We start from the raw sequence: 12870 nt of genomic DNA, 5'->3' as shown, positions 1-12870 counted from the left end.
GATCAAGAGACGGGTTGGCGGTTTCTTCACTGAAGGGGTCAATTGGGTCTAAAAGCATGTTCTTAAATGATTGTCACTCCTTTAGTTTGGTTACACGTATGTCCGCTAGCAAGCTTCGTGATGCTTCCGTCTATTACCTCACTTTCAGGATATTGACAAAAAAAAATACAATTTTTTTTTTTTAGCCTTTTACACATCCGTTTGGATTTTTCTTTTCTGTCTGGAAATTGGGAACAGAGGTTTACAAGCGTAGACTTCTGTATTATCGAGCATTTCAATGGTGTTTTTTTGCTGATGAACTCCATTAGAACAGTTAAGAATGGCATCAAGTGCACCTGTCATTTTGTCTCTTAAGGCTGAAAGCCGTTTAAACAATGCTTGCAAGCTTTAAAGTGTGCAGTTACGCAAACACTTTCAGCACTCCATTCGCCGCCATTCAAATGACGGCTTTGTTTGGTAAGAAGTTTTTTTTTAAACTTTGATTTTCACGCATGCGCAAACGTAATGCGCACTTCTCTTATTACGTCATCAATGGAGGAGTGTCCAGATGGACGCGTACGGGGCGTGTTTTGAAATCTTGAAATCTTTGAAACCGCGCCATCGTGTGGACGAACGGCTTAAACGGTTAGAAACTTGTGAGAATACATTGAAACTGGCTTTCGTGTGGACGGGCCCTTTTCGTCTTCTGTTCAGTCTTTGTCGGGTCATTCATTTGCTTTGGTATGTAGTCCTTTTCTGTTGCTGTGTATCAGTTAGAGTTGCCACCCGTCCCTTTTTTCCCAGAATTGTTCTCTTTTTTTTTACCAGCTGTCCTGGGAAAATACAATCTCCCAGGACACAATTTTTCCCGTTTTTTTAAAGGAATAATGCCATAAGCTTATTTGATTTCCTTAATTCTGTAGTTTAAAAATGCCCCTGTGCTACTGTGGAACACTTTGTTACTGAGCGTGCCGCCGGTGGCACATTTCCGTAGGTGCACTTTGGATTTACCTGAACTCTGGCACCATCTGTCCTATCTGAAAAATTATAATGGTGTCTGAAAGGTAAGCCCTTGCGCTTTACAAAAAAAGTACAGTCATTACGGTAATTTCAGTCCTCCTTTCTCGGAGGCCAGGGAAGTCAGTGAGTCACAACGAAAGACTGCAGCGAGAAACAGCGGGATTTTCAGAAATTTCTACATCAATTTGAACAAAAATTTTAACAAGAAGGTATGTATATTGACACTTGTATCACAAGGTGTTTTTTTTTATAGAACTTACCAAGTCTGTGACTTTGTAGTACGTATGTAATTGTGGGTGACGTTTTTCTAGAACAGTTTCACTTTGCCACGTCGTGTTTGTATGCCTTGTTTGTAGTTTACAGTGTGTGTAACCAGCTGAATAATTAATATTCTACTAAGTTCAGACATTTTAACAAAAAGTGGCACGTCCAAAATTATTTATACCTTTCTCCTCAAAATCAATAGAAAAGCCTTTATTGGCTATTACAGCAAATAAAACGCATCCTATAGTTGCTGATCAGCTTTTTGCATGACTTGGCTGATATTTTTGCCCATTCATCTTTCGTGATGAGTTCTTCTTGACATCACCCTGATCTTTAGTTTCCTCCACAGATTTTTAACTGACTTTAAGTCTGCACCATCTGGGCCACTGCAAAATATTATTATTTTTGTCCTCGAAACATTTCTTAAGAACTTTTGCTGTGCGTTTTGGGATTTTGTCATGTTAAAATGTACACATAATCAAAATTGGCCGGGTGGATGAATAATTTCAGGGTTTACTGTTAAGTGCCCGAGCTTGGTCAGGTGTCCCTTTTTTCACAAATCCAAGGTGGCAACCCTAGTTTCAGTATCATAGTGAGTTTTGCACGACTGTAACGACTTGCAATGTTTCCTAGCTTGGAAGAAAAAAAGTCTTTGTGTTTTTATCAGGCAGAGAAGGACCAGACAGTATTCAATGCATTCGCAGGACCTCTTTTTGCTCTCTGTCCCAAACGTACGGACATAAATTGGTTATAAAAAAAACCTTTGGGGTACTCTGCACTATCAGCCTGGAATCTTCTGCAGAATGACTTAAAGCTCAACGAACTGGTGTCCTTAAATGTTTTTAAATCTAAATTGAAAGCCATGGAAACAGCTTCCATACAGTGTCAATGTTTTTAGCTTGGCTGTTTGAACAATTTTATTGAACATTTAGTCCAAAATGTTGTACTTTGTAAAATTTTTTCAATTTGTCCCACTCTGTACTGTATGTCTGTAACTTTGTGTTCTTTTGCTGCTGCCTGTCATGGCCAGGTCTCTCTTGAAAAATAGTTTTTTATTTTTTATTTATTTTATTTTATTTTTTCTTGGAGAGCTCAGTATTGATCATTTGACATGTCATCATCATTTTCTCCTTTTTTCTTTTTTTTTGGTATGTGTGTGTGTGTGTGCGCGTGCGTGTAAAAAAAAATCCCATACCGTTCACCTAAACCAAACACTTCAGAATCCAGCCAGAGTCGTGGGGCCGTCAGGAGACCCGAAGAAGGACCAAAGAAAAGCAAGGAAAGTGAAGTCCAGAACCGACCAGACATCACCCACCGGGCCACTAACCAGAGTCCTTCACCAACCCCAGAGACATCCAAACTCCAACAAATCAGGGAGACCTCAAGGGCCCAAAGGAAAGACTGAGGAAAGGTAGGAAGGACAGACGAAGCAGAGTGAGATCCCACACACCAGCATCCACCGATTCAATGACCTGAGGGAGAAGCAGATTGTGTCTGAGTTACAATAGATGCTGGTGTGGTGGATCTGGCATGCATGAAAATCTCCACCAAAGAGGGGAGCCGTCGACCCCCGCCAGGACAGAGCGAGCGCAACACCTCAGGGCCCCCCAGGCCGCGGCAGGGCCAAAGGACGACCCCCGGGCCGGAGAGCAAACCCAGGAGCAGGAGCGCCCCCCACCCCAACGCGGCCCGCTCCCCCAACCCAACGCAGCAGGACGGGGCGCTGCAGGCCCGCCAGGCACCCCACCGGCCCACAACCCCCGCTCCCCCCACGTGGAGGGGAGTTGCAGGGCGAAGATGGTTTTTCCACCCTACCCCACTCCCCCCCAAAGTGTGTTATGTGCCCTCTATGTCTGAAGTGTATTGTGCAAAACTAGTGCAGTGAGTTAAGAGGAGCGACCAGCTGGGCCCCCCCCCCCCCAACCGGGCGGGGGCGGGAGGCGCACCCGACCACCAAACCCCCATCCACCCCACCGGGACCCCGGCGGGCATATGGGACCTGCCCGGCGGGGCGATAGGGCTCGCCCCCCGGATACTGGGGCCCACCCGAAGTGCCAGGAGGTCCACTGGAGCGGGGCGGGCACAACCCCAATCCCATCCACCCTCCCGGCCCCCGGAGCGCCGAGACCCAGACCACGGATGGAGCCCCCGGCCCAGGGGAGGGGGAGGAAGGCGGACAGGGGAGGGGGAGGGGACGGGGGAAGGAGACGACAGGAAGGGCAGGAGGCAGCGGCAGGGCCGCAGAGAGAGGGGGAGAGGAGGAGGAAGGGCGACGAGGGAGAGGGGACAGGGAGGCGGAGGACAGGCAGGGAGAGGTGAAGAGGGAGAGGAAACAAGGGGGAGGAAGGGGGAGGGGAGAGGGAACCACGGGGCACCCCGGCGGCCCACAGGCCCCGAACCGAGTCGCCGGGCCCAGAGCGACGGACCGCGCCGGGGCGGCGCCGCCCCGAACACCAGGGACAGCCCCGCAATGCAGGGAGTCATCACCCTCATCATCATCATCGATGATGATCATCGTTGTCATCAATGTGCTCTTTTAGCGTTGGTCGATGCTTTTGGTCTTTGAAAAAAATGGCTCGGGCGTGAGCTCCTCCCAACCGGTCGCCATTTTTCCTTTGTTTTCCATTCTGATCTCCTGCTCGACGCTCTAGCTCCGCCTCTACTGACGCCCACCCGATCTTGTCAAAAGACAGTCATCGCTGCCCTCTAGGGGCCAAAAATAGTCCTTAGGTACAACAGACCTAATTTAAACTTTCACCACAGATGCGGAAGGCTTCCCCCCACCCGTTTCAAAAAAATAAAATTGGATGACGTCTTGACGTCATTGGCAGCCCTCCATAGGTTTTTACTTGACGTCTTTAAACGTCAGTGGCTTTGAAAGAGTTAAATAAAGGCTAAATGAAAAAAAATTCACATGTGTCTAAGGCCCTTTCCTCCGCTGTCCTCGGGGACGCAGTGTTACTGTCTCCATTGAACGGGAACGAACCGTTTCTGTTTCTTGTTTAATACTGGACATTGATAAACAGAAATTGAGTATTTATCTGACCTTCCATTATATGTTTGTTTTGCACAAGTCGGGAAACAAAATGCGACCTTAGTTTGTTTCCCTTGAGCTTGTTTTGCTTTCACTCGAAAGACATTCTTCTTCTGCTGTCAAATTTTCTTCTTCTACGCCACTAAAGCAGCAGCGGCCCACTGATCTGTATATAACTCTAGCTTGTGGCAGGGTGGTCACTATTTTTTAACACGTGGACGATATGTTCTGCTTGTGTGAGAGCCAAGATTAACAGAGGCATCTTTTGTTGAATTACAGTTATAATTCTTTAATTAAACAAATACAAGTTTCCTCCTGTAAACATCATTAACTCTTTCACTGCCAGACGTTTTCAGAAACTGGATGTTGCCAGTGCCAGCCGATTTAAGCATTTTGACTGACCTTTCAAGGTCCACAGAAAATGTTGTGTTTGGACTATGGAAACACACATACTACCAAATGAAAGATTGGACTCTCATCTTTCATCAGAAAAAAAGTTTGTTTCTACCTTATTCCGTTCTTCAGTAATCAACAATAGAAAATGGTTAGTTTCACTGAAATGCTCTGTTTTGAAACAAAAAGCGGAGAAAAAGAGCTTTTTGTGAAACAATGTTATTTCATGCACTCTAGTGAATTCTACACTTCTTTTTGTCCATGAATGATGCCACAAACACCTAAATAGTGCTTTACTTCTGTAATACACCACCACCAACAATGAAAAAGTGTTTTTAGATTGCAAAATACGTTTATTTCCATTCAACAGTGTAACAATTTGACAAAACAATTTCGCAAACTATTTACAAATGTGTGCAACTGTGGTACTACTTACAATTATGTGGATGTTTCAAATACAGTTTTTCTTTTTGTAACGCTCTCCTGCGTGCAAGGAGAGGGAGCAGGATTCGCACAACAGATTACTTTCACTTTCATTGTCCGTTTCGCGTGCAGACGTTACACTTTCTTGACGGCCTTTTTTTCCGGGGAATAAATAGCAAGTAGCAGACTGTACCCACTACTCCGATGAATATGCATTGGACTTGGGGCACTCTTCGTCGTCCGATTGAACGTCCGCCTGAGCGTGGTCGGTTGTGCTCCGCGTTTTCCGGTGTCAGCATCGCTAGCCCGTGAACCTTTATAACGTCGTCATAGCCGCCGCGTCAACGCTTGCAACTTCGCCGTCAACCTCGGAGTCACCATCATCATCATCGATGATGATCATCGTCGTCATCAATGCGCTCTTTTGCGTTGAAAATTCCCAACTGTGAGCTGCTTGCAACATTGTCCGCTTTCCTCCATCAAGCTCCGCCTAACGTATTCTACTGCCGCGTCAATGCTTCCAACCACGGAGTCACCATCATCATCATCATCGATGATGATCATCGTCGTCATTAATGTGCTCTTTATCGTTGGTTGATGCTTTTCGTCTTTGAAAAAAACGGCTCTAGCGTGAGCTGCCTGCAACCGCCATTATGGCTTCTTCAGCCATTGTCCCCTTAACACTCTAGCCCCGCCTCACGTCTTCTTCTGACGCCCACCCGATCTTGTCAAAAGAGAGTCATCGCTGCCCTCTAGGGGCCAAAAATAGTCATTAGGCTCCCTAGACCTGCTTGAAACTTTCAGCACAGCTCCGCAAGGCTTCCCTGCACCCGTTTCAAAAAAAAAAAAAAAAAGAATGGGTGGATGTCTTTTAACGTCTTTGGCGCTCCTCCGTAGGTTTTTGCAGAACGTCATTTAACGTCTTTGGCAGTAAAAGAGTTAAAAAAACAAACAAATAAAAAAACAAAGGCCTGTGAATTTGCTACAAGTGCACAACAGACTGAATTAAGTGTGCCAGGTACACTAAGATGTCTTGGAAGAAAAAGAATGGACAAGTCCAACTAACTGTCTTCTCATTGCAAAGTATTTTTCTTAATTGAACTGTAGACTGCACTAATGTGTTATCTTCTTGTCTGCTGATCACAAAATCAGATGTAAATGCAGAGCAAGAGTCTGCAAAAAAAAATAAATAAATAAAAAATAAAATAAAAATCCAAGCTTTACCTAAAACTTCAAGCATGGTGAGTTTACACTTTACGGAATATGTTTGACAAATTAAATTAATCCTTTTCTTTTTTTTTTTTTAATTGTTCCTTACACTTTTTTAAATGTCTAATGCAGCAGATTTCGGAATTCTCAGTGTTACATGACCCTGACTGCCCTGCAAAATTACCTCAAAACTGGAACGTCATTTAATTCACACTCCAAAATATCAGGGAAACTGACATGTTAAAAAAGGAAGACATTGTCAATGTTTAAAGTTGCTATATTCTTTGCACCATTTCAGCAATTGTCTTAAATCATTTCAAATGTATCTGATTTTTAAAAAAAAAAAAAACAGGGTCATTAACTCTTTGACCGCCAAAACGTTTAATAACGTTTAGTAAAATCCAAATGAGTGCCGCCAAAAAGGGTAAAAGACGTTAACTATTTTTATTTTATTTATTTTTGAAAACGGGTGGAGGAAAGCCTTGGCCAGCTGTGCTCAAAGTATCAAGCAGATCGAGTTAGTATAATGACTATTTATGGGCACTAGATGGCAGCGATGACTCTCTTTGGACAAGATCGGGGAGGAGTCAGTAGTAGAAGACGTGAGGTGGAGCTAGAGTGTTGAGGGGACAATGGCTGAGGAAGCCATAATGGCGACCGGTTGCAAGCAGCTCACGCTTGAGCATTTTTTTCAAAGACGAAAAGCATCGACCAGTGCTAAAGAGCACATTGATGATGATGATGATGATGGTGACTCCGAGGTTGACGCCGAAGTTGGAGGCGTTGACGCGGCGGCTTCAATCACGTCGTAAAGCCTCACCGGCTAGCGATGCTAACGCCGGAAAATGTGGTGCACAACCGAGCACTAATGCACAGGCGGACGTTCAATCGGACGATGAAGAGTACCCTGAGTCCAATGCATATTCATCGGAGGAGTGGGTACAGTCTGATCACGGAGAAGACACTGGTTCTGGACTACGATGCCATCATGAATGGAGTGGATAAGATGGATCAGAACATCTCTTACCACCCGGTATAGGAACTGAAGGACATGAGGAAGCCAGACGTAACACCAGGTCACCGTATCATGATCCTGAGAGTAGACTTGATGACAACATGGCCAAACACACACTGCAGTATATACCTGCTACTCCCCGGAAAAAAAGGCCGGCAAGAAAGTGTAGGGTCTGCACGCGAAGGGGCAATCACAGTGAAACTAATCTGTGGTGCAAATCCTGCTGCGTCCCCTTGCAAGCAGGGGAGTGAAACATCCACACAATTGTAAATAGTTTGCCAAATTGTTTTGTCAAATTGTTATACTGTTGAATGAAAATAAACTTATTTTGCTATCAAAAAACACTTTTTCATTGTTGGTGGTAGTGTTTTACAGAAGTAAAGCACTGTTTAGGTGTTTGTGGCATCATTCATGGAAAAAAAGGTGTCAAATTCATGAGAGTGCATGAAATAATATCGTTTCACAAAAAGCTTGATTTCTCCGTATTTTGGTCCAAAACAGAGCATTTGGGTGAAACTAAAGATCAGTCAAAATGCTCTCTAAATCAGCTGGCACCTACATGTTCTCTTTTCTGAAAATGGTTGGCAGTCAAAGAGTTAATGGTTTTTCATTTCTTTTTTAGAATGGCGACAATGACAAACATGTTAGCAGCTAAATTAGTGGCGATGAGGACCAATGTCCAAACTGGCAGCATGTATACATGCACGTGTTCGCGCATGCGTTAGAGCATGTACATCTCAACGTGTGCACATGCAGATGCGCAAGCTCTAGCTCCATACGCTATTCAGGCCAATTTCATTGGTTTAGTTGTCAAAATAATTATGTTTAGGGGTGGAGCTAGAGCAGGGGTGGGCAAACTTTTTGACTTGCGGGCCACAATGGGTTTGAAATTTTGACGGGTGGGCCGGACCAGGATTTGGACCTCATAGCACAGTAAACACACACAGATGAATGTACAACCCGATTTACTTATAGTGTGCACTAAGGACTGCGTTTTTCAAATGTGCAAAATCCACTTATTTAAAACAGCTTTTCCAATAGTTTCATTTTTATTGTTTTAGCTCAACTTTTGCTGTGTTTTTTTGCTTTGTAAAGTGACCTTGGGTGTTCTGAAAGGTGCTGTTTTTAAATGAAATGTATTATTATTATTCTGATTATTATAAAATAGCCCTAATCCAGGTAGTACGTTTGCCTCAATGAATATGCGAGATGCAGCATTTACACACTATTTGGAAAAGTGGGAGGAGAAATGTAATTAGATTATAATATCACATACACTGTGATCTGTCAACCCTGGTGATTGCATCTATTTTTAATAGATAATAATTTTTAATTTCAATTCAAGGCGTAAAGTTAAAGAAATCAAGATTTATTGAAAAAAGATGAACACTTTCAACATTCAAAACACATTATTACCCAACAAAATACTCAATGTCAATTATTTCTGCTCCACTGCTGTGCATAAAGGCACACTCAATTAAAATACACACTTTCAAACTTATTTTCCATAACAGAACATAAGTAGAAAAACTCACTCATTTCAGTGGGAACAGTGTTGTTGGTCTCCCTTTTTTGCCAGTACATCAAAGTCTGGAGTTAGTTTTGTTGTGGCAATTCTCAGGATAGATCTGAGGTGTTGGTCAGTTAACTTGGATCTGTGACGGCCTTTATTTATGTTCATGATGCTGAACGTCTGCTCACACACGTAGGTCGAGCCAAACAACACCAGCATCTTCTGTGCCGTCCTCCGGAGGTTTGGAAACGCGGCTTCGTCCAGTGAGGCATAAAAGTCATTCAGTTTAAGAGACTTGAACTTCTCCTTTAAAGCAGAGTCGGACTGAAGATCGATCAGTTCCAACTGCAACTCCGGTGGTGCTGTTTCAGGCTCTTGTGACAGGGGACAGGACACCAACTGAAGTGATGAGGCAATTTGTTTAAAATCAGAGAAGCAACGGCAGAATTCTCTGTGCAGGTCGTCCAGTGATTTGCAGTATTTATCCGTGTTTTGGATGGTCCCTTTCTGCACAGCTAGTGTGGGGAAATGAGCGAAAGATTTCTTTGCCATTTGTCTGGAGAATAAAATCAGCTTGGATTTAAAGGCGCTCACATTTGTGTACATGTTGTGCACAAACTGATCTTTCACCTGTAGCTTCACGTTCAGATCATTCAGGTGTGAAAATATGTCCACAGCAAACGCAAAGTCAGAAAGCCAGTTCACGTCACTCAACTCGGAATATTCTTCGGATTTTCCCATTAACTCCAAAAACGAGCTAATCTCCTCTTTGAGCTCCCACACTCGTTGTAACACTCTTCCCAAACTTAACCAGCGGACACGAGAGTGGTAAAGTAGGTCCTGGTGATCCGCATCGGTTTCCTCCAACAGTGTAACGAACTGACGATGATTAAGTCCCCTCGCTCGTATGAAGTTAACAAGTTTTACAACTGGATCGACAACGTGATTAAGATGCAACACAGACTTACACAGAGACTCCTGGTGAATGATGCAGTGAAGGAAAATAACGTCCTGCTCAGGGTTTTGCTCCTTCACTTTATCCTGGATCCTTTTCAGCAGTCCGACGTTTTTTCCTGTTAAATTTGGCGATCCATCCGTGGTGACATTGGAAAGTTTACTCCAAGGAAACTTCATCCTCTCAATTACAGCGGACACGTGTGCATACAAGTCCTCTCCTCGCGTTTTCCCCTTCAGCGACTCCATGCTCAAAAGCTCCTCAGTTATCTCAAAACTGTCGTTTACCCCTCGGCTGAAAATTAGGAGCTGAGCAGTGTCGTTTATGTCGTTACTTTCATCAAGTGCCAGTGAATATAACGTAAAGGTCCCCGCCTTTTTATTTAACGTGCTCACTATATCTTCATCAATCAGTTCCACACGGCGAGTCACTGTCCTGCGTGATAAACTGATTTTTTCAAACTTGCCTTTGGTCTCTGGACACAAGAGACTTGCTGTCTCTACCATACATTCTTTCAAAAACTCGCCTTCGGAGAAAGGCTTGCTAGCCTTCGCCAATTTGAACGCCAACAAAAAACCTGCCTTGGTACTTGACTCCTGAATTGAAGTTTGTCGGTGAAAAAAATTTTGCTGAGCCTGTAAATTAGCCGCCAACCTCTGTGCAGTAGCCTCCCGTTCTTGTGTTGACTGCTTGCAAGCATATTTTGCATGTTTCGTGGCAAAGTGACGGCTGATATTGTACTCTTTAAAAACCGCAACGGCTTCTTGGCATATCAGACATACAGCCGTTGATCGGACTTCCGTGAAAAAATATCGTGTTGTCCACTCGTTATTAAACACTCGACCCTCACCGTCCACCTTCCTTTTCTTTGGTGCGCTCATTTCTACAGATGGGGTCAGATGGCAACAGGAAAAGAAAGTAAATCGCTGTCCTTGGTACACGCGGTAAAGCACTATTAGGGAAGTGAAGGGAATTTTCTCTGGCCCGCCCATTTTTCCTCAGGCCCACCCACAATAAAAAGCCTGGCGCCGCGGCTGGCGCCACCTACTGGTGAAACGCGGCATTGCAGGGACAAAATTAAATTAATGATTTTGAATTCAAAAACAATGTGATTCATTAAAAGATTTTTTCAGTAAAATAAGCATATCATATATGAAGACAATGTGTTGTGATTATGATTAAAAATTGTGGTGGGGGATCCCAGAAATAGCAAATTGGCATGACAGTCAGTATGAGAAAGAGTGTCATTATGTACGCAATTGAAGACGCATTTGAAGACGCGATGGAAGACTTGTTGTCTTTTTGAGCGATGGAAATTCTTTGTTGAATGAGAAGGACGTTTGTCAGTTCCATTTTCGTTCTTGCGTTTTTTTTTTGTTTTTTTTAAACAGAGTCCTTCAGCTCTGTGATTGGCTGGCAACCCGTCCAGGTTGCACCCCGCCTACTGCTCGAAGCCAGTTGGGATAGGCTCCAGTACCCTCACAATCCTTGTGAGGACAAGCAGTCAAGGAAATGGATGGATGGATGGGTCCTTCAGCTCTTTTAGAACCCACATCAACTGCCAGAGATGCAGGGATTGATCACCGGGATTTGTTTTCCCAAGGTGTGACTCATTCTTTGTGGAATGCCCGGAAAAGGGACACGTTCCTCCTATCTCCATTGAGGGATGTCCTCATCTCGTCAGGTGCACACTGGAATCAGTTGAATGGTGTTCCATTTGGCTCGTCAGGTGGTTCCTGGAAGCAGCTGACTGGTTTTTCAGTTGGTTCGCCAGGTGGCTCCTGTTGGTGGGGGTTGAGTAGAAGGCGGACCCGGCAGGTCTGATAGGCAAGATGTGGAACCAGGTGCCCCCGTCAACTGGACCATATTGACCTTTCCATCACCTCATCTGGGTGCAGAACATTTTCATTTAGTCACTAATAAACATACATATTCACATCCCTTTTTTGAAAGAGCATCTGGTAGTTTTTATTAGTTTGGAGTTAGTAAATGTTAGTAAAGTTCTGTAGGCCCGTCCTGTGGAAAAATTCTGTTTGTTGTGACATTCAATTAGAATCCAGCCTTTGGCTGACTTTAATGACCTAAGCACATTCATTAATGCAACAATGAAACTCTTATAGCCAATTCAAATCTGACGAGGCCAATTTTGTTTACAAAATGTAATGATTATTGGAATGTTTTACCATAATATTTACTGTTATAGATATGGCATGAATGTGCTTCCAGCCATTAAATAAATGCAACTTTCGCCAACAAATAAAATCAAAAAATAACATCTGACCCCAGGGCCCCAGGGAGAGGTAGAAATGGAACATATTCACCTTATTTTCGCCATCTCTGCCAAAACTTACTCTCCTCCATGGTCAAAAGTCCAATCACCAATTGTCCTCCTGTAAATTTCATTCATTCTCAGGGATAATTATCACATTGAGACTAACTTATAATTCTATATTTATTTAATTCAACATGGACTGTTTGTGTCCTTCGCGACGATATACCCAGATCGACCAATACTTCCCCCATCTGAAAAAGATCGACTTAGAGAATTTTCAAAATAATAATAAAAGTACTGCAGCAGTAAATACATTTTGCTTTTAAAAGATGTGAATTTTTACATTTAACCAGTGAATTCGCCAATGCGTCCCAAGCAATTGTTTAAATTTCAAAAGAGAATTTGGGAAAAATATTAGAAGACCAAATTTAACAAGCGTCAAATAACGGAAAATATAATTAAGATTGAAATAAATGTTATCCTATCCTTATTCATATAAGTGAATTTTCAATTTCCGCAACCACACGAAATTTACTTTTTGTGAAACGATCTTATTTCATGCACTCTAGTGAATTGTACACTTCTTTTTGTCCATGAATGATGCCACAAACACCTAAATAGTTCTTTACTTCTGTAAAACGCTTTCACCAACAATGAAAAAGTGTTTTTTGATTGCAAAATACGTTTATTTCCATTCAACAGTGTAACAATTTGACAAAACAATTTCGCAAACTATCTACAAATGTGTGCAACTGTGGTACTACTTACAATTATGTGGATGTTTCAAATACAG

The 12870-nt window shown here is 43.1% G+C and overlaps 1 protein-coding gene across 1 annotated transcript in view; it reads right to left on the bottom strand.

Annotated features, from left to right (window-relative positions):
- The window catches only part of LOC144059493 (general transcription factor II-I repeat domain-containing protein 2A-like), a 30502-nt gene extending 20434 nt beyond the window's left edge, over positions 1-10068 (bottom strand). Inside the window, exon 1 of the mRNA XM_077578620.1 lies at positions 9043-10068. Within this exon, the coding sequence (XP_077434746.1) occupies positions 9043-10053 (1011 nt within the window). The 5' untranslated portion in view covers positions 10054-10068. The remainder of the gene's footprint in view (positions 1-9042) is intronic.
- Positions 10069-12870: the final 2802 nt, after the last annotated feature.

Source organism: Vanacampus margaritifer, chromosome 10 (genome assembly GCF_051991255.1).
Source record: "Vanacampus margaritifer isolate UIUO_Vmar chromosome 10, RoL_Vmar_1.0, whole genome shotgun sequence".
In the NCBI taxonomy this organism is placed as follows: domain Eukaryota; kingdom Metazoa; phylum Chordata; class Actinopteri; order Syngnathiformes; family Syngnathidae; genus Vanacampus; species Vanacampus margaritifer.
This window is presented reverse-complemented; position numbering and strand designations above follow the sequence as displayed.